General features: G+C 35.2%; 11 protein-coding genes across 11 annotated transcripts; 6 read left to right on the top strand and 5 right to left on the bottom strand.

Annotated features, from left to right (window-relative positions):
* Positions 1-1331: 1331 nt before the first annotated feature.
* Positions 1332-2438, bottom strand: PNG1 (peptide-N4-(N-acetyl-beta-glucosaminyl)asparagine amidase; the record flags this gene model as incomplete). The annotated part of the gene is made up of 1 exon (XM_003670277.1): positions 1332-2438. One exon carries the CDS (start codon positions 2436-2438, stop codon positions 1332-1334), a length of 1107 nt encoding a protein of 368 aa, XP_003670325.1.
* Positions 2439-3240: 802 nt separating this feature from the next.
* On the top strand, positions 3241-3837 carry INA17 (Ina17p; the record flags this gene model as incomplete). Its single annotated transcript, XM_003670276.1, has 1 exon — positions 3241-3837. One exon carries the CDS (start codon positions 3241-3243, stop codon positions 3835-3837), a length of 597 nt encoding a protein of 198 aa, XP_003670324.1.
* Positions 3838-3995: 158 nt separating this feature from the next.
* ATG21 (Atg21p) lies at positions 3996-5405 on the bottom strand (the record flags this gene model as incomplete). Its single annotated transcript, XM_003670275.1, has 1 exon — positions 3996-5405. One exon carries the CDS (start codon positions 5403-5405, stop codon positions 3996-3998), a length of 1410 nt encoding a protein of 469 aa, XP_003670323.1.
* A 419-nt stretch (positions 5406-5824) lies between these two features.
* Positions 5825-7249, top strand: FMP30 (N-acetylphosphatidylethanolamine-hydrolyzing phospholipase D; the record flags this gene model as incomplete). The annotated part of the gene is made up of 1 exon (XM_003670274.1): positions 5825-7249. The coding sequence occupies one exon, from the start codon at positions 5825-5827 to the stop codon at positions 7247-7249; it is 1425 nt and encodes a 474-aa protein (XP_003670322.1).
* A 191-nt stretch (positions 7250-7440) lies between these two features.
* Positions 7441-9429, bottom strand: MSD1 (aspartate--tRNA ligase MSD1; the record flags this gene model as incomplete). The annotated part of the gene is made up of 1 exon (XM_003670273.1): positions 7441-9429. One exon carries the CDS (start codon positions 9427-9429, stop codon positions 7441-7443), a length of 1989 nt encoding a protein of 662 aa, XP_003670321.1.
* A 303-nt stretch (positions 9430-9732) lies between these two features.
* Positions 9733-12321, top strand: SYH1 (Syh1p; the record flags this gene model as incomplete). The annotated part of the gene is made up of 1 exon (XM_003670272.1): positions 9733-12321. The coding sequence occupies one exon, from the start codon at positions 9733-9735 to the stop codon at positions 12319-12321; it is 2589 nt and encodes an 862-aa protein (XP_003670320.1).
* A 540-nt stretch (positions 12322-12861) lies between these two features.
* Positions 12862-14919, top strand: SSE1 (adenyl-nucleotide exchange factor SSE1; the record flags this gene model as incomplete). The annotated part of the gene is made up of 1 exon (XM_003670271.1): positions 12862-14919. The coding sequence occupies one exon, from the start codon at positions 12862-12864 to the stop codon at positions 14917-14919; it is 2058 nt and encodes a 685-aa protein (XP_003670319.1).
* A 445-nt stretch (positions 14920-15364) lies between these two features.
* On the bottom strand, positions 15365-16126 carry DPC25 (Dpc25p; the record flags this gene model as incomplete). Its single annotated transcript, XM_003670270.1, has 1 exon — positions 15365-16126. The coding sequence occupies one exon, from the start codon at positions 16124-16126 to the stop codon at positions 15365-15367; it is 762 nt and encodes a 253-aa protein (XP_003670318.1).
* A 154-nt stretch (positions 16127-16280) lies between these two features.
* NDAI0E02570 (uncharacterized protein) lies at positions 16281-16766 on the bottom strand (the record flags this gene model as incomplete). The annotated part of the gene is made up of 1 exon (XM_003670269.1): positions 16281-16766. The coding sequence occupies one exon, from the start codon at positions 16764-16766 to the stop codon at positions 16281-16283; it is 486 nt and encodes a 161-aa protein (XP_003670317.1).
* Positions 16767-18537: 1771 nt separating this feature from the next.
* Positions 18538-19089, top strand: ARL1 (Arf family GTPase ARL1; the record flags this gene model as incomplete). Its single annotated transcript, XM_003670268.1, has 1 exon — positions 18538-19089. One exon carries the CDS (start codon positions 18538-18540, stop codon positions 19087-19089), a length of 552 nt encoding a protein of 183 aa, XP_003670316.1.
* A 344-nt stretch (positions 19090-19433) lies between these two features.
* Positions 19434-21533, top strand: CQD1 (Cqd1p; the record flags this gene model as incomplete). The annotated part of the gene is made up of 1 exon (XM_003670267.1): positions 19434-21533. One exon carries the CDS (start codon positions 19434-19436, stop codon positions 21531-21533), a length of 2100 nt encoding a protein of 699 aa, XP_003670315.1.
* Between the last annotated feature and the right edge of the window lie 78 nt (positions 21534-21611).

Genomic DNA, 21611 nt, shown 5'->3' with positions numbered 1-21611 from the left:
GCTATAGAGAGGGTTGTATTTCTATTCAGTTCTCCCAATGGCGTTGTTGTATTATTATCTCTGTTACATTCTCCCTTATATATTTTCTTTTTCGTGAGAAGTTTCTTTATCTTCAAAGAGGGCCTATAGAATGGATTTATTCTCCTTTTTTCGTTATCTTATGCTTATTCGCCGTTAATAGCCCATCATTAACGTCTAAATTTGCACAATTCCCGTTTTCTTTGTTTGAAGATGTATTTTCTTCTGCTTCCTTATAGTTATTGCTGTCATTTAAACTGAATAAGAAATGAAGGTCAGTCAAATCCGGATTTATATCTTGATAATTTCTAGTTCGATCAATTTCTTCATCAATTTTATTTTGAACATGATCAACATTCTTATGGACCAACGTGGGTAGAGCAATTGACGTATCTATTTCATTAGTAACGCGAATGGGCTCAGGAGAAAAGAAATCTGATAAATTTACCATCTGTTTATAGTTGTGTATGAGTATGTGCAGGTGTTTGTGTTTTATAAGTTTACTGTTTTCCAATATAATATAATAGTCTGTATGAAAAACCGTTGGTTACATTTGGGGTTCACAATGCGTTATTATAACCATTTTGAAAGGACACTATTTAAAACAGAATAAATCAATAACAACAAGAGATCAAAACAATGAAAACAATACCACTTCACTACACCTTCACTCCACAGGAGTCTCCACTGTGTAAAACACACGGTACATAACTGCGTGTGGTTATCTATGGCAGGAAAAACTCCGGCAAGACGCGAAAACTTCCCTCATTCAAAAGTCCCGCACTTTAATTGAGGGGGGAATAATACATACGTATATATAAATATCATGAGATATCCAAATTGCTGTTTCAAATCAGAAATCAGGGAATGTCATACTGAATTCAGGGTCAATTGGTTCTATCACACATATTATCAAGATATTTATGTCCATAGCAGCAGCATATATATATATATCTTCAATCATTCCTTTATACTTCAGAAAACTGCAAACATATAATGTATATGTAAATGTGCCCATTCTTTTTGACTTGAACATAGAAGCTTGTTGCCCATGCTTCTATTCGTAGGCTAAGTTAAGTTATACACGTAGTATCTAAAAACCTTTTTAGTCAGTTCCCAGGAATAAACAAAAAGCTAGAAACGCTAAATTCATTTCCTTCTATTCCATACATCTATTAGCGATAATAGCCTGTAGTTATGTTGTCGTCGTTGTTTCTTCCTTTTTTAGGGGTTTTTTCTACCCTTCATTTCATAGTGAAAATAGATGCTAAAGTATTAGCTAGGAAATCCTTTACTTCCTTTTATAACTGGCATTATCGGCCGTCTTCATTTCGCTGGGCCTTCCAATCTGGCGCTCCACTTTGTCTGCCTGTGATTCCTGATGTCTTTGAAGCATCATTAGAACTAGCTTCCCTTTTATCTGCTTCCCTCTTCTCTTTATTCAACCATTCAAACCTTTCATTTTCGTCTCGACAAAATGATCTGTAGATATCATCACTTGGTAATCCTCTTCGCAATTTTTTAGTAACATACATACATAGGAATTTCAAATCTAATTCAGATATTAAATTCCTTGGAAGGGCATTCTGTAAAATATACCGTTTACTAACGTCAGTCATACCGTCTTTATTGAATGCAATACAGTAACTCATTTTTTTATTCCAATTCACAGAATAAATAAAAGGTTCATCAAAAGATTGTTCACATGAATCAACATGAACCCATCTTTTTAAAAAAGGTGAATAGTATTCACACCAAACATGATCTTCTTTATTCCAAATATATCTAGCTTCCAATCCAAAAGATCTTAATATTAAAGTAAATAAATTACACCATTCCCCACAACGTCCAGTTCTTGTCTCTAATAATTTAATTGGATCATTATACCTTGGGAACCTTGCCAATTCATTACATTCAGAACATTTAAATACCTCCACTGCACCACATCCGTAAAGACTTTCCTCTCGTGTAGCACCTTGTATAGAATCAAAAATTTGTTTCGAAGAATCATGACATTTCCTACATTTAGGTTTATCACACCAAGTGAAAAAATCATTTTTAAAATATCTTAATAATTCTTTCACCAATACATCTGAATATTCTAATGGCTCTTCAATCTTCACGGAATCAACGTTCTCATAAATGGTTTCTAAATCCAATGTTTCCAATACAATAGAATACCATTCTCCATTCTCATAAACTGTGCAATACCGTTCACTTAAACTAACTAACTCTCTAGCAAATGCATTCGATCGAAGTAAAAAATTGAATCGTCTTTCATCACTATTTAATTGGAATTTCTTAATTATAAAATCTTTATATCTAGTGAGAAACATTTCCGCAGTCCGTTTGTAATTGATTTCCTTTTTTGAATCATTAGTGGAGGATCTCGTTACTTTATCTTCTTCCATTGAAAACATGTGTTAATAATATGATTTATTGACTAGGTTACTTCTTTTATATTTTATTTTTTATTGCTATTACTACTGATTAATATTATTATTTTGATACGTTTCACAGAAAATATTATTATCTGTTTCCTATAGTATAAATTAATATCAAGCTTTAAGTATCCTTTGTCCGTTCGACCATACAAAGAAAGGAAAAAAACTGTGTTCATTCTATCGCCAAAAACATACCTATCAAAGGAATTTGAAACAGTCACATGGCTTTCTTACATAAGGTCAAAGTTAGTCATTAGAAATACTGGAAGAATATACGATTGCATGATAATGCAAGATTGAGGTTGAGCACTAATTACGTAACCTTACATGCACGCATACTTTTTGCACTATTCTTTCGTAGTTAACAATGAAAACCTTAGGTAGCCAAGACATACCGTTTACTGCAAATATATTATTACTTACGTAAAATTACATAGATGAGAGACAAAAAAGGTAGCAATATTCAATTATTAGGGAGCTTAATACAGAAATACCGAAATTCTTCTGTAACAGTATGACTTTTTGAGTAGTGTAAATCACTTTATAAGTCCTCCCCCCTGCCGCCGGGGTTTAAATAATTTAATACCCAAATTTGGTTTTGTGAAGTTTAACGTGAACGTTACACACTATCTTATCTTCTTTAATAATAATACGTCACGCAAAAATATACTACACTGAATCGACACTTGATTGTTTGGAAGAGGAGAAGAACAAGAACTACCACCCTCGAGGAATCTTCCAGAACTAAATACACCTGAATAAAAAGGAACAAAAAAACATGTTTCTGAAGCACTTCTGTACAAAAGGCTCCACGATATCGAACGTGAGGAGGGTACTCCCCATTAACAATAGTCACTTTACAAAGATTGCTTACAGAACTATCACTAATACACCTTACTATCTGAAATCAAAAAGATCGAAACATCAACAAAACAAAGTGGAGGTGAATTCCTTAGAAGACTTAGTCAAATTTGATTCATTAGATGATGTTGATCCGGCAGTTATTAAAAAGCTAATAGATGAAAAAACTCAAGAATTGAATTTAAAGGATGAATTGAAAATGTTGAAGGATTTCCAAGAAAATGAAAAATCTTTGACTAACAAGGATATACCATTAAAGAAATTTTGGAGACCATTTTGGATTTTCTTGCTGTTGAGTTCTTCTGTTTATTTAACCTGTCATTATTTTTGGTGGAAGTATATGTATGAAGAAAGAGAGATTGACTTACAGAACCAGGTTAATGATTTAGAATTCAAACTTAAGGAACTTATGCGAAACGCTAACATTAATGGAGAATTAAATACGGAAAGAAACGTCTCTTTAGATAATTCTGAAGAAGTTGCTGCAAAGAAAAGATGGTTCTGGAACAGATAATTCAGGATCCTCATCGCTTATATATACAACAAATACTAAACTATATCGTATATACTCATTTATAATTAATATTCGTATTGGGAGTCATACTTGCAGTCATATTCATATTCATATTCATATCCATCATTTTTAGCACAATGATTATAATCTTAGTTTTCTTAATCGAACTTACTTGTTTTCATTAAAATACATTCTCCAGGTGTGGACGGGAGACTGTAGACTTTAAATGTCCCATCATCACTCGCAACATAAACTTGATTAGGAAATTCACCTGGAAATCCTAAACAATACCTTAATGATTCATTCATTGATATATGTGCGTAATCACGACGCAAATTTTGATTTGGTATTGATGCTTTAATCCGTTTGGAGAAAAAATGTGATAATTGTTTTGAGGGATCCCTGACAAATTTTTTATCATCACCGTTGGTATGCTTTTGAATTTCATCGTTCTGATCCAACAATTGTTCTTCTTGACTGTTAAGTCCAGGAAATTCATCAGAAGATTCAGGATCTAATTTAAATATATGGATAGTATCTGTGTCACCAACACATCCTAGCATTGAACTTTTCCTGTCAAATGATAATTGATATAAATTACAAGTCCTACTTCCTCTCCTGAACTCGTATTTTAGTGCTTTGGAAGCATTAAATTCGCAATCTACACCTGTGCTATAGATCCTTATTATCGTTCCTTTGTCGGATCCTGTTGCAATTAGTTTACCATCATAGTTAATTGCCAAACACGCAATGTTCCCTTTGTGGACAGAGTTTAAATAATTCAACGGTGTTACATTTAAGGCATCATAAACAACGATATCATTTAGAACAAACGAATCCGATTGATTTTTGGTCGAACTATATGAAGTATAACATAAGATACTTCTATCATCGTTACTCAGTACCATCCGTGGCCTTAATCTAGACCTTAAGGAGTTTCTTCTCTTCCTTTGAGTGTGACTCTTAGGATCACTAGTCTCTCTTATATTGCTGACAATTCCTGCTGCAGCAGTATTATTCTTAATATGATCTTCCCAAAGATCAATCGTCTCTAGGGGTTTCATACATGATATATCGTATACGAAAATTTGATCGCTTTCCAAAAGAATACACATCCTTTTCCTATTCATTACAACGTCAACAATAGCATGAGAAAATGAAATCTCGCATATGGTTGACTTCCTCTTAGTATTAACGATTTTTAATCTCTTGCTCTTTATTGAACTTTGACTTCTGTCCGCAATTGCCACTAAACTAGTGGAAAATAACATTTCCACAACAACACTATCATCCATACTTGTTAAATTATTATTATTATTGGAAAGATTTGTCAAAGATTCTTCAATAATTTCATTTTCCACCTCTTCATCTCGTAAGTTACCACTTGTATTACTCCCATCCATAGAATTATTGGCATTATCGGCGTGTTTATTAGTATTAGTACTTTTAAGTCTGGAATCTAACTCAAAGCATTTACCAAATGGATCACAATTGTAAATGCTCACTATATGTGGAGCCGTATAGACCACACAACAGGTGGCGTCCTGATTAAAATTCAAGACCTTCATTGATTGGTGTTGATTTGCTTTTAGGTTTGTATTTCTTAAATCAAGCCTGAACAGTGAAAGCTCAATATAGTATTGTTTTAGTTATATAAAACTGGAAATATAAGTAGTTTCAAACCTTTTTGTTGTGACCTTTTGGCCTGATTTCGATTTAATGTAATCAAAGGTAAAAGAAACAACCCTTAGTTAAATTGAAAGCGTCAAAAGTTATACATTTAACAAGGCCCGGGAAGATTGGCAAAGAGTAAAATACATATATAACGTTACGTACCCGAATTATATACAAATAATTGATAATCGGAACAGTTGATGTTATATGCTGATAAAAGTAGCTGTGTTGTATCTTCCAGATCCTTTTACAAGAAACATATACCACTACAATATATTCATTCTCTATTCCACTCGTTCGCTTATATGGAATAATGAGACTATGCTCGGTGGGTATGAGAAGAATAATACCGTCTTATAAAGGGTCGAGAATACTCAGAGAATGTTCCAGTAAAGGATTCACTCGTTTTTATTCATATAATTTCCAAGGCACAATAAAGAAGACGAAGATTCCTCCTAAGCAAAAGAGACGCTACATATTAGGAACATTTTTGACATTCTTATTTCCATATACTGGTTATGCATTATACGTTACCATATCTACAGCGAAGGAAATTGAAGAACGATATAGAGATAGTCAATTGGTGGAAGCATATGATAAAGAGAATAAAGAGAAAGGGAACTTTAAAAGTACATTGATAAAATATTCCCCACTACAAGTTCTGGGGAGATATGAAAATCCCTTTGTCGAATATCGAATACAAACAATTTATGAATTTTTCTTCAATAGGTTCGTTGAAATATTTGAGGTTAATAGAGGTGGGTTACCTCCAACGAAGGAACAAATGGATCAATTGATGCCTATTCATAAACCTGATTGGTGTAAACGACAAGTTGACCCACCACCATCTCGTGTGTCTCCGAAGAAACTTATAAAACATAAGATAGTTGATGACCCATTATCATTTGAAACTTCTCCATCTGCAGAGGAATCAAATGTGAATATTCCGATATATAACACATGGTTAGGGCAATCGTGTAATTTTACAACCTATAATGGATTGAAGATCCTAACTGATCCTATCTTTAGTGACTTCCTTATCCATGAAAAGCTTGGACCCAAGAGAATCACATTTAGACCTTGTGAAATATCGGATGTACCTACCCCAGACATCATCCTAGTATCGCATAATCATCCTGATCATTTAGATCCAAAAAGTTTGGAATACTGGAAAGATGCTAACACGTTATGGATCATACCAAAAGGAATGAAACCATTCATGGATAAACATAAAGTTCAAAATGTTATCGAAATATCGTGGTGGCAATCAGTACAACTCACAAAAAATAACGAAAACTACTTTATCTCTAGTACACCAGCAATGCATTGGTCAGGAAGGTCTATATTAGACACTAATCAATCATTATGGTGTTCCTTCTTGCTGAGTCACAAGGGTAAGCCTATTCTGTTCCATGCAGGCGATACTGGTTATGTTAAGGATTTATATCAACGGATAAAAAATAGATTTGGTGGTGGTTGTAAGTTGGCGCTACTTCCTTGTGGTCAGTATTGTCCTGAATGGCATCAGAAACCTAGGCATATAAACTCGAAGGAAGTCATTGATATTATGCAGGATTTAGAGATTAAGAATGTTTTGGGTGTTCATTGGGGTACATTCTTGTTGAGTGGGGAATATTTCTTAGAACCTAAACAGAAACTGGAAATGTTGGCCGAATGGAAAGGTATAAAAGATCATTGCTTTTGCCCAGAACTGGGTAAAACTATCAAATTTGAATAAAGATAGCAAACTGAGATTATTCGTTCTATACCGAATCCCTCTCACTATTTATCATGTAAATATAAAGAATACAGCTAGACCATTTTTTTTTTGAATACTAAGAGATGCAAATTTTATAGATTGTTCGTAAATAACGTATTTGTTGGAAGTTATATATTGACAAGAAGAGATATGACACGCTTAGAACAACCCTAATTCTTTTTATATTCAATGTTGTAAAGTTTGAGCACGTCTTCATCAACGAGACTGGGGCTTTTTACTACAAGGTCAGTACCTGTTATACTTTTGGGGAATGCGAGCACATCACGGATACTTTCAGTCCCACATAGCATTGCACACATCCTATCAAACCCAATGGCAAACCCTGCATGAGGTGGTGTCCCCATTGCAAAGGCGTTTAACAGATGACCAAAAAGTTCTTCTGAGTTCTCAATCTTCAAAATACTTTCGAATATAAAGTTTTGGAGTTCCGGGTCATGTACTCTGGTAGATCCTCCACCTAATTCGATACCGTTGATCACAAGATCATAATGTTGACCTCTACATTTGGTAGGATTCTTATTCAACTTGTTATAATCGGATAAATTAACCATTGTAAAGGGATGATGGGTTGACATCAACCTATCATGTTGGTAAATTGGGAAGTCATCATTTGGTGCAGGTTCATTAGTTAACGGTGAAAATAGTGGGAAATCAATCACCCATGACGCTACATCATGATCTGTCTCGCGGTATAGTCTTTTACCAATTTCCGATTGCAAAACTAGTTTACGTAATGTTCCTAGTGGAGTTGGATTTTCAAAAATGGAGCCATTAGGTTCTCTTGTACTCCCACAGATTATATCACCTTGTTTCAAGTTTAAAAATTTTGAAATCATTTTTGGGTTTTCAAAAGCTGCTATGGATTGAAATTTCTCGAACCATGTAGTCTTTGCTTCATCATTGGTTATTGGTACTACCAATGGTGTTCTGTATGTATAGTTTTGTGCGTTGTCAAGGAAATGCCAATTCTCCTTGTAATTTTCAATTGAATCGAAAGCATTTCTCAATACTATTACTTCAAAGGTAGGGAATTTCTTATTTCTATTGGCGGTTGCTCTAAATTCAGAAAGGTCTACAATTTTCAAGTCAGGCGCCCTTAAATCAGGTTTATCTATCCCATATAGTGACATGGCCTGTTGATAAGTCAATCTATATATTTCATTTCTGTTCTCGTGAACAGGTATGAGTTTCTTCCCACTGTGATCTAGTGTGAATAATTCACCAGTGATACTCAATTCATCCCATGTTTTTGGAACAAGTTGCTCGAGGAGCTGCATTACATCATTCCCAGAGGCGAATGACATTTCCAGATCAATTTGAGTAAATTCAGGTTGTCTGTCGGCACGTAAATCTTCATCTCTAAAGCAACGTGCCACTTGAAAATAGTTCGAAAAGCCACTTGCCATTAATAGTTGCTTATATTGCTGAGGACTTTGAGTTAGTGAATAAAACGTCGGAATTCCCTTTTTAGCTTTCTTTACTCTTGTTGGGACCAAAAATTCTCTAGCACCTTCTGGAGTTGGCTTGAACAGAATAGGTGTCTCTATTTCCAAGAAGTTCTCTTTATTAAGAATATCTCTTACTATTCGAGAAATTTCGTATCTTTTCTTTAAAAAGTCACTGTATTTAGGGTTCCTTAACTGTAAGTATCTATACTGTGGAGGATAATTCCCCCTTTCCTTAAAATCTTGCAATTGAGAAGGTTTATCATTTGATAGATTCAAAACAGAAAGTTCGTTCAGTTTTAATTCGTACTCCAATCGATTTGAATACAAATTACTATTTTTCTTGCTAGATATAGTCCCTTTTACCTGTACGACAGTTTCTCTGCTGATACCTTTTAGTAAAGAATGGGAATCCACTAATTGGATTGTGTCTCCATTGGGATCCCTTAAAACTCCGAAGCTAATATTTTTACCAATATGTTTCGGTTTATTGTCAATCCAACCGTTTATAGATACTTCTATATTCTCAGCATTCTCCTTATAAAGCTCATTGATCGCCTTAATGCTTCCTTTTCTTTGGAATACAAATTGGGACCTGATTTTTTGACTGTCGGGAAGTTTGGTTAAGCTTCTAATAAACTGGGTTCTTGTTGAGAGGAAACATCTGTTTCCTGTAATCAATTGAGACAACATAGATTTCCAAGCAGATAAACCATTCAAATCAATTGCAAATATCTAAAATTCTTTATTGCTTCAATTCAATTATGTGGATAACCTAGCAATTATCATTTCCTGCTACTATCTTATCCTAGACAACCGTTACTCGCGCTAGACGACAACCCTGCATTTATTCTTTCCTCAACAGCGCTGTTGTTGTCCCCGGGCCAAAGTTAGAATATATGGATATCTCTTTTTCAATTTCTTAATTACAAACCTACTTGAAGAAGAGATTGATAGTAGCAGTATTCAAGTTAAATACAGAGGCTACAAGTTGTTATGATTGATAGTGTTTATACCGCCGCTAAAATGAACCAAGAGCTGCCCACTGCAACACCAACTACTCATTCGCAATACTTCCCGATTGATCCAATGGTGAACGGATTAAGCGATCTCCATATCGTCGCTTCCCATACTGAAGCAGCTAATGGTCAAACTCAAGGTACCGACCCACTAGAGAAGCTGGTGAATATGAACATTGGAGTAACTGCAACGAATTCTGGCACCTCAAGCTTAACAGCCTCTACGCAATCAGCTTCAGCTAATAGCTTAAACAAAAAAAGTCGCCTACTAGATTCGATGAACATCCAAAGATCGGGGTCCCCATTTTTGGGTAAAGAAAATATGCAAAGTCCATCGCTTGATAATAATAATAGCAATAACGCTGGTAATAGTACCTGGCCTTCGGCGAATTATATGGGATCCCATAGTACAACGTCTCTCTCTGCGTTGCAAAGTCAAAGCAAAAGTGAGTTAGCGCTGCAGATGTCACATCTCACTCAAAATAGACCCTTTAGTTTTGTCCAACAACATCCAAATATTACATCCAGTTTGCCTGTAAACTTAGTTGTCGATACATCACAACCACATGCGGGTTATTTTGGGCCACCTGCGCCGCCTGGTATTGGTAATCCTGCTTTGAATGCAATTCGTCCTATTCATGTAATATCACAATGGCGATACATTGATATTCATGGCCAACAGCAAGGTCCATTTCCCTCAACTTCAATGTCTCAATGGTTGCAAGCTGGTTATTTTCAACCAAGCTTACAAATTCAAAGGGTCAACACATCCATGGAACCATTCGGAATCAATGAAAAATATATCACACTGAATGATTTGATTGCTAAAGTGAACAATTTCCAAGATCCTTTCGACACATTCGATAAGATTGCTTCACATTACGCCATTGGTAAGAATATTGCCACTACTAATAACAGTGATTTGCCATCTAGTGAAGCTCACGATGCAGATGAACAAATCAAGCAGAAAGCTAAAGAATTAGCGAATATTCGAAGTGATGATTATACATTAGATGAAATCTTGAACTTGAAATTCGATGACGGAAGCTACTACAGGGAAGTCGTTGTTCAAATCCCAATGAATACGAGAAAAATCGTTACCAAATTAGATGATTCGTTCGAAGTTCCAACCCTTGCTGCTGCTCCGATAAGCGTACAATATCCTGATATGACAGCTCAGGATGAACCTCAGTCTCAGCCTCAAGTTGAGCAGCATATTGAATCCTTACAAGAAACAGTACCAGCTATCGAGGAGGAACAAGTTGTCACCAAAGAAGAGAAGGCGCCTGTTCAGCAGGACTATGTAGAAGGTGCTACTGAAGAAGTTGAAAACATACCCGAAGAAGTATCAACTTCAAAGAAAAAGAAGAAGAAGAAGAAAACAGATAATGCTGAAGAAATCGAAAAGAAGCGTAAAGAGAAGGCTGAATTGATGGCGAAGAAATTATTAGAAGAACAAGAAGAAGAAGCCAGGAAAGAGAGATCGAAGAAGGTAAAGAAACAAGAAAAAGAAGAAAAGAAGAAATTGAAACATTTAAGAAAGGAAGAGAAAGAAAGGCAACGTAAAATGAAGAAAGAGGATGCAGAACTGGAAGAGTTAAAATCAGATTCTGTTTCTGCTGATAATGTAGCTCCATGGGCAGATAGCAATAGCGCCAACAATGTTACTTCTACCAAAAAGGGTTTGTCAATTGGCGAGTATTTAAAGCAAGAAGAGCTTAAAAAAGCACAGGAAAAGAAAGAACGTGAACGTCAAAATCGTGAAAATCTTTTGAAGTTGAATCAACAATTAGTCGAAGAAGAACAAAAGGCAAATGAAATGAAATCAGTATTAAGTTGGGCCGATAAACCAACTCAAGAACCAATACAGGTAAATATTACTCCATCAGTAAGTAAGAAATTGGAAACCAAAACTAAACTCAAAATCAAGTCAAGCTCCAAAAAATCCAAGTCAACATTTATTGAAGAGCAACAAAAAATTTGGGAGCAATTACAAGGTAACTCACAGTCGACGGCGGCAACGGAAAGTGTTAACAGTAATGCTTGGACAACAGTAAGTTCGTCTACTAAATCTACAACATCGGTACCAGCTGCTACTCCCATGCCAGCCATTACGAAAGCGATGAAAAAGAAAAGCAAGGCTTCAACTACTAAACAAATTGGTTCTTCGACAAGTATTCCTGGTTTAAAATTGAAATCAAATTCACCAGGAGTTTCTCCTTCGTACCCAGGTAATGCATCGATTTCTGCACGTCAAACATTTTTGAAGTGGTGTAGATCTCAAATGCATCTAAACCCTGGGATCTCAGTAAATAGTGTTCTTGAAGTTTTACTAAGTTTGCCTGCAGGTTTAGAAACAAAGGAAATTATTGCTGATACCATATACTCAAATAGTTCCATAATGGATGGGAGAAGATTTGCGACCGACTTCATTAAGAAGCGTATTGATTGTGAAAAGCAATTAATGGATCCTTTGACATGGAAAGAAGCTCTGGCTTTGCCGGAAGGTAGTAAGGACGATTGGGAGTTCCAAATTGTTAGTAAGAAGAAAGGTAGAAAGCATTAAATAATATGGCTTACTTTACCAATTGTTTTTTTTGACAATTTTGTAGAAGTAGATATGTAACTGTATTTTTAATAATTGAAGAGATATTTTGCGTAAGAATTCGAAACAGGTGAACATGGTGTGTACATAAATCATTATGTTTACAAGCCTCACGATACCCAACGATTTGGGCATAATTATTGTAGTTAAAGGCAAAGCAAGGTAATGTTAAGTATCTTATAATCTTTATTCATGACATTCTGCCATTAGACGCTTTTGAGAATGTGACATGATGTCCATGACACCTTCCGTTAATATTTACTATAGGTGGAATTTAAAATCGCGTGTTACGAGATCTTTCTTCTTTTTTCTTTTTTTTTTTTTTTTTTCGGAATGCTCAACGTGGAATTCTGGAAAATTCAATGTAAATGAAAAATTTAACTTGCGATGACTGTAAAAGATCGTTTTCGACACTATTTAACTAGATTGTCATGAATTTATTGATAATTGTTACTCTTAAAAGGTAAGGTAATCCAAGCACACAAATACCAACCACACATTATGAGTACTCCATTTGGTTTAGATTTAGGTAACAACAACTCCGTCTTAGCTGTTGCTAGAAACAGAGGTATTGACGTTGTCGTCAATGAAGTCTCCAACCGTGCCACTCCATCTTTAGTTGGTTTCGGTCCAAAAAACAGATACTTAGGTGAAACCGGTAAAACCAAGGAAACCTCCAATGTTAAGAACACCGTTGGTAACTTGAAGAGAATCGTTGGTTTAGATTATGCCCACCCAGATTTCTCTACTGAATCCGAATATTTCACTTCTAAATTAGTTAAGACCGATGATGAAAAGATTGGTGCTGAAGTTAGACTTGCAGGTGAAAAGCACACTTTCAACGCTACTCAATTAGCCGCCATGTTTATTGGTAAGGTTAAGAACACTGTCCAACAAGAAACCAAGGCTAACATTAACGATGTTTGTGTTGCTGTTCCAGCTTGGTACACTGAAGAACAACGTTACACAATTGCTGATGCTGCCAGAGTTGCTGGTTTGAACCCTGTCAGAATTGTCAACGATGTTACCGCTGCTGCCGTCTCTTACGGTGTCTTCAAGACTGATTTACCAGAAGGTGAAGAAAAGCCAAGAATTGTTGCCTTCGTCGACATTGGTCATTCCACTTACACTTGTTCCATTATGGCTTTCAAGAAGGGTGAATTAAAGGTCTTAGGTACTGCTTACGATAAACATTTTGGTGGTAGAAATTTCGACCGTGCCATCACTGAACATTTCGCTGATGAATTCAAAGGTAAATACAAGATTGATATCAGAGAAAATCCAAAGGCTTACAACAGAGTTTTAACTGCTTCTGAAAAGTTAAAGAAAGTTTTATCTGCTAACACTGCAGCTCCATTCAATCTTGAATCTGTTATGAACGATGTCGATGTTTCTTCTCAATTGACTCGTGACGAATTAGAGGAATTAGTCAAACCATTGTTAGAACGTGTCACTGAACCAGTTACTAACGCTTTAGCTCAAGCTAAATTAACTCCAGAAGATGTTGACTTTGTTGAAATTATTGGTGGTACCACCCGTATCCCAACTTTGAAGAACTCTATTTCTGAAGCCTTCGGTAAGCCATTATCTACAACTTTGAACCAAGATGAAGCTATTGCTAAGGGTGCCGCTTTCATTTGTGCCATCCATTCTCCAACTTTGAGAGTTAGACCATTCAAATTCGAAGATATCCACCCATTCTCTGTTTCTTACTCTTGGGATAAACAAGTTGAAGAAGAAGACCACATGGAAGTTTTCGCTGCTGGTTCTACTTTCCCATCCACTAAATTGATTACCTTGAACCGTACTGGTGACTTCACAATGGCTGCTCAATACACTAACATTGACCAACTACCAAAGGGTACTGGTGCTGACATCGCTAAATGGGAAATCACTGGTGTTGAAGTTCCAGAAGGTGAAGAATCTGTTCCAGTTAAGGTTGTCTTAAGATGTGATCCATCTGGTCTACATATTATTGAAGAAGCTTACACTGTTCATGATATTAAGGTCCAAGAAGTTGTTCCACTACCAGCTGATGCTCCAGAAGATGCTGAACCAGAATTTAGAGAAGTCACTAAAACTGTCAAGAAGGATTCTTTGACTGTTGTTGCTCACACATTTGCCTTAGATGACAAGACTTTGAACGAATTGATTGAAAAGGAAAACGCTATGTTCGCTAAAGATAAATTGGTTGCTGAAACTGAAGACCGTAAGAACACTTTAGAAGAGTATATTTACACTTTACGTGGTAAGTTGGATGAAGAATATGCTCCATTCGCTTCTGGCGCTGAAAAAACCAAATTAAAGGATATGTTAGCTAAGGCTGAGGAATGGTTATATGATGAAGGTTACGATTCCATCAAGGCTAAATACATTGCTAAATACGAAGAATTAGCTTCTCTAGGTAACATGATCAGAGGTAGATATTTAGCTAAAGAAGAAGAGAAGAAGCAAGCTTTAAGAGCTAACAAGGAGGCTAGCCAAATGGCTGATTTATCCGCTAAATTAGCTGCTCAAAGAAAGGCTGAAGCTGAAGCGAAGGAAAATGCGAAGGAATAAATCATTTGATTCTTTCTGAACTTGGAAAAACTGAAACTTTTTGTATAATTAAATTAATTTAACTCTATTTTTATGATGTAATAACTTTATAAAACTTTGATACAATGATAATCAAAAAATGACTAAAAAAATTACGCCTACAGTATATTTTATTTTGCTTTAAAGATATATTTATTTTTATCAGAAGCTACGTACAATGTTAAAAGAACTTACCTCTGGTTTGGAGCCTTTGAGAAGAAGGCCAAACGTCAAAAAATAAGGAGTATAAGTTAAACTATATGCTCTTTTTCTGCAAGCTATATAGAGAATATCTGGATATGATGATACTAATAATAATAGATATATTATCTTGATTAGGGTAGGTTATATTTATTAGTTAAGCTTTTTTTATAGATTCGGTACGGCTTGTTTTCCATTACTTTTGAATATATCTGACTTAATCTGTTTAGCTCTTCCTAATTTTTTTGTCTCGTTGCCTACTTTCAAATTCAGCGAATACTTTAATATAAACAGGCACACCTGCCCAACCCTCGGTATCGTCATCAATCTTGTTAACAATTTTTTCACCTGATTCTTGTTCTTTCATTTTATTCTTGGTAGCCCTCTCTTTTATATGTCTCTTTTTAGCTTCAATAACAGCTTTTGGTAAAGGGGTATCTCTTTTGGTGAATAAATCTGAAGGCGTTTTTTCAACTTGTTCAGCCTTTTGACGGTCATAATTGAGCTTAGTTTCTCGAAGGGACCTCGGCACATTTTTCATTTCTAATAATCCCAATGGAGGATTCCAACGTGCTGGCCAAACTTCATGTGTTAACTTAATCTTATCTGCTGCTTCTCTCCTTTTCTTTTTCCAATATCTGATATCCTCATTATATATTTCCCAAACACAATTAACACAACCAGACATACAACAGTTATCTGGCGCAATAGGTTTTTCAGGTACTTTGACACCGGCAATATTTCTGGTACCACCAGTCAGAATTCTACTCGTTGATTTCGGTGCTTCTCCCTTAATCCTTCCGCCAAAAATTCTACTCATTTGAGCTTCTTCTGACGTACTAATGCCTTCAGTGTTTCCTTCGAAAGTCATTTTCGGAGTCACGGTTTGGACGATGCATCTCATCTGCAGTATGGGAACTTTCAAACGGCAAAGCCGTAGGTCATTATTATATTGACTGAATCGGAGTAGTGTAGGTTTCAGTAGCATTACAGTATATTGTCGTTATGATACTTCTCTTTGTTTTATTCTTCTTGACTGACATATACACTATTTTTATCTATTCTTCGGATCTTTCTCCCATTTATATAACCATTATATCGGTTTTCTGATTCGCCCGGGCCTTGTAGCGTTGAAAAAAATTCTACTTTTGAAGATTAATGGATGAAAAGTCCTTCGATAAGCATTGCTTTTGCATATATTCCAATTCATCAATCTCCTTCTTAAGTTTATTCTTGTGGTTCTCATTATACGGCTTGTACAAATCTAATAATTTCGTACCAAACTCTAAACATTCCTTATACCGCCTTTGAAAATACAAACGATAGCAAACACCATTCAAAACCAATCTTGCATGTTTCACTTCAAGATCAAACTTTTCCCAACTTAAAATATCATCGGGCTCCTTGATATTATTCATCCAATCGACCTCAGTACGAATGGGGCCCTCTTCCAATTCGAAATATTCATATAATTGAGTTTGGTATTGTTCTTCCGTTTGACCTTTGCGGACACGTGATTTGCCTGTGGATTTCTTCACTAGGACTTCACCTGTAGTAGCGTTCAGAGATTCAGGTTTTGTGACTGCTTGATCTTTGATACCATTTGTATTTCTTGTAGGATTTGACATGGATATAGTTGGTGATGTTGCCAGGATTGGGGTTCTTTATTCACATTGTCTTCAGCGATGGTGGTCTAAAGATTGCTGTTCGTTTTTTCTACAGTGAAAAAGCTTTGCGTGGTGTCTGGAAATTTTGCATATATATTGAGAGACTCAAATTGGCACCAACAAACACGTAAAGAACACTTCATGGAGATGTGAGTTCAACAAAAACATATAGCAATGCAGATGAGGATCTATTAAATACCAGAGTGGGTAGCAAGCTGATGAAAGTGTGATTCAAATCGTACTATATTAAGAAACTGGGTATATACCGCCAGGTGTAGTAATAATACGTTCATCCAATAGAATGTATACATACGTGTTTGATGAACGTATTGTTTGTATATCGGGTGGTATAGAATTGGTTTCTAAGTATGGTATTACGAATGAGTAGGTTCTATTGAGGCTGTTGTCTGCGTGATTTCTCGACATCGACTTCTTTCGAATTTTATTCACGATGTCGGCCAAGTGATTGAAAGATATGAAGTTATGAGAAACCATATTATTATAATATTCTGAACGGATTGGTCCAGGTCTTTAATACACCAATTCTTCTAACAAGAATTGTGAATAAAGTCATATTTCCCATTTTCATGATCTATCAGCGATTTAGGATCCAATCATGTCCAAGGTTTTCTAAACGTAACTATAAGTTGTACCAAAGATACTGCTTCTGTAATAAGCAAGGACGGGCACAAGCTTTAGCTCTTAAATTCCTCTTGATTGTGGCCCGTTTTGCTAGTTTGGTATTTATTGTCCTCTTTGGGAGAACTCTCGGTAATGAAGGTAGGGCGCATCTGCCTGCAGGTAGAGAGATTTTACTTCACACAAAAATGGTTTCAAGTGTGCATCTCACTCCTCGATTAAATGAAACGTACAAATACAGGACGTTTCTACGATGCTGAAAGACGAAGGAAGTCTGTGATAATAAAGGAACAAAAAGTCGCTAGATATGACTAGCATATTGATATAATAGATGGCGTTATACTTGTGTGTCGCTTAATTTACCGTTTCGAATGTTTTATCCCCAGTTTGAGAGATTATATCTTCACTACGTACTCCAATGTAGAGGTGCTTCTTCCTGTGTAGAAGAATTCAATAGAAAACAGCAGACGATAATTCAAAGCTAAGTAAATCATAAGTACCTCAATTACTAGTTTTAATCTGCGACTACAATTAAATTAAATTAAATAATCATATAGAGGATATTCTTATTCAAGATATACAACGTTTTTTGTTATAAATTTTAACCACTAGCCCTAAATTATGTTAGCTTTTAACCCTGGGCCCCATGACGTAAAGGTTCAGTTCAGGAAAGATTACAATGTACAAAGTACTTACCCCTACAACACAGGAAAATTTTGCAACTTTCAAAAATTTGCTTTATATTTAACCCTAAAATGTTTTTGAAATTAGAACAAAGTGAAAACGAAAAAAATGTGCTTTCATTAATTTTGACACTTCACTCTCACTCAACGTGTGTTATTTTTTTCTATTGACTATTTCATGCTGTATGATCGAATATGTTATTTCTAACTAGTTTAAATTTATAGAAAGACAGTTCCACTTGCTAGTTAAAAGTTGAATAAGAAACTCAATTTCGCAATCCTTTATCACAAGGAATCTTACGTTACTTCAGGTGTAGCGAATATTAGAGAATATTATAGTGGGGGATCACAATAATATAAACTATTTTTACTCAGAAGCACATAAACATATACAAATACAAGCGCATACCATGGGAAGTTATTTCAGTTCAATGTTTGATAGATTATGGGGGGTCAATAAAGAACTCCGTATTTTAATCCTAGGTCTAGATGGTGCTGGGAAGACTACTATCTTGTACAGATTACAAATTGGAGAAGTGGTCACTACGAAGCCTACTATTGGTTTCAATGTGGAAACTTTGACATATAAAAACTTAAAACTAAACGTTTGGGATTTAGGTGGTCAAACAAGTATTAGACCATATTGGCGTTGTTATTACGCTGATACTGCAGCAGTGATATTCGTTGTGGATTCAACAGATAAAGATCGTATGGCTACGGCTTCTAAAGAATTACATTTGATGTTACAGGAGGAAGAATTACAAGATGCAGCATTATTGGTATTTGCCAATAAACAAGATCAACCAGGTGCTTTGAGTGCAAGTGAAGTCTCTAGGGAATTGAATTTAGTGGAACTGAAAGATAGAAGTTGGTCTATTGTAGCGTCGAGTGCGATTAAAGGTGAAGGGATCACTGAAGGTTTGGATTGGCTTATTGAAGTTATAAAAGAAGAACAACTATAGACATACCGAAAATAATGTAAATGTAATTAATGAAGAAATGCTTATTTGTTTAATGATATATATATATATATATATATATATTACCTAGGATGCGTGTAGATTATGAAGGACTGAACTATATTTGTCTTTAAATAGCAATGAACCGTCTTCTTCAACTAATACCGTGCGTAATTGTCAAAATGAGGAGAATAGACTATAAAGCCGATTTCCACTATACACAGAGAATATACGTAAAGATCTTTATCTTAGAGATCTTCTCAGTGAAATCAAAGAGAAAACATTGTCTTAGGTTGGACTATGTAACCAAACAGAAAAAGGATAGTGCAGTTGACTTGTAATTTAACATGTCACAGCTACGAATACATTTGAACCAGTCCTGGAGATATTTTAACAGATCATCTTTCAAACTTAAGTACCCCTCACCACGTCATACACTACTGCCTACTGCTTGCATTTTATATTATAACAGAGAAAAGATTCTACAAAGGTCTAATCGATCATTGTTATTGAATGATACTCTAAAATCAGACCCTAATGGAGATACCTTTGAAATGGGACTTTACTTATCCTCTCAAAGAGAAATAAGGGATAAACTAGAAAACGATCGCCAATCAAAACTTGAAGGTTCCAGAAACCTGTTAATACGTCTCTCAAGGGTTTTCATATACCAAATAAAAGATAGTTTAATTGAACCCATTTTCACTTTACTTAGGTTCTTAGAGTTATCAACAATCTTCCTTCCCGTTTTGCTCATATACCCAATTACATATCTAGGAAGGCCAATACAGTTACCTGATGGAGAAGTCGATACAAGAGGTTCGTTGCTTTGGTGTAAGTTAGTCAAAATAGCGCTTGAATATGCTGGTCCAAGTTTTATAAAATTAGGACAATGGGCAGGTTCAAGAAATGATATTTTTTCCAAAACATTATGTGACGCATTAAGTCAGCTACATAGTAATGTGTCTCCTCATCCATTTAAATATACTAAGAAGGTACTTTGTGAAATGTTAAATGTAGGTGAGCTTGGTGAAGCATTTGATGAGATCAATGAGAAACCTTTAGGTGTCGGTGCCATTGCTCAGGTTTATGTCGCTAAATTATCTGAATTATTTGTCAAGAAACATAACGTAATAACTAATAACGGTAATGGAAATGGAAATGATGCTAATAATCGATGGTGTGCAATCAAAATTATACATCCCAATGTAAGGAAACAAATTAGTAGAGATTTAAAAATAATGGATTTTTTCGCCAGGTGTATTAATTCTCTACCGAATATGGAATGGCTTTCTTTACCCGATGAAGTGGAACAATTTTCAATATTAATGAATTTACAATTGGATTTGAGGATAGAGGCATTGAATTTGAAACGGTTTAATGAAAATTTCAAAAATGATTTACAAATTAAATTTGCCAATGTATTTCTGAATTTATGCAATAAGGATGTTTTATTTGAAGAATATATTTATGGATTCCCCATGGGAGATTTCTTAAAAATAAAAACCAAAATAAATGACGATAACCTCTGTAGAAGGGTTAGCGATCCTTTCGTTGACGCATTTTTGAAGATGTTAATTTTAGATGATTTTATACATGCTGATTTGCATCCTGGAAATGTATTGATACGTTTCGTTAAGACAAACAAGTACGGTACAAGCATATTGTCCTCTGAAGTTGATGATTTTAAAGTTACACATTCTCTAAGGAAAAAATTTGAAAAACAGGATCCTGAGTTTATCTTAGAATTAAAACATGTTTTGGAAAATTACACTCCACAAGTTTGTTTCATTGATACAGGTTTAGTTACAGAATTGAATGACAAAAATAGAGTTAACTTTATTGACCTCTTCAATGCATTGGCAAGGTTTAATGGATATCGGGCCGGTGAATTGATGATTGAAAGATCCAGGACTCCAGAAACAGCAATAGATAAGGAACTATTTGCCTTAAAAGTAAAAAAGCTAACTGATAAAGTCAAACAACGTACTTTTACATTAGGAACAGTATCAATAGGAGATTTATTAGAGCAGATGTTAACGATGGTCAGATCACACCATGTCCGTATGGAAGGTGATTTCGTTTCTGTAGTAGTTGCAATTTTATTATTGGAAGGTATTGGGCGACAATTGGATCCCGACTTGGATCTATTTGAAAGGTTCGTATTCTTTGCATTAATTAAGGGTTTGAAAAATAAGACCAATAAGAAACATTTACTAACAAAATCATGTTGCGTTTTCATTTTACTTGTATATACATACAGTTCGCTACCCATTCTGAGGGAGTATGGTTTCTCCGGAGGTGACAAGACAAGTTTACTAAAGGATACAAACACTTTTACCATGTTGAAGATTTGGTTGGGATTGGAGATAAGGAAATTGATGACATTGTCGATAAAGGAGTTATATAATTTAGTAAAATGGGATGAGCTTTGTCCTAACTATTAAGTTACCCCTTGCTAGCATTCAAACAAACTATCTACTATAGATTTTTTACATCAACTTGATAGTACATAAAGCTTGCTC

This window comes from Naumovozyma dairenensis, chromosome 5, assembly GCF_000227115.2.
Source record: "Naumovozyma dairenensis CBS 421 chromosome 5, complete genome".
In the NCBI taxonomy this organism is placed as follows: domain Eukaryota; kingdom Fungi; phylum Ascomycota; class Saccharomycetes; order Saccharomycetales; family Saccharomycetaceae; genus Naumovozyma; species Naumovozyma dairenensis.
Note: the sequence above shows the minus strand (reverse complement) of the source record. Positions and strands in the feature narration are given on the sequence as shown.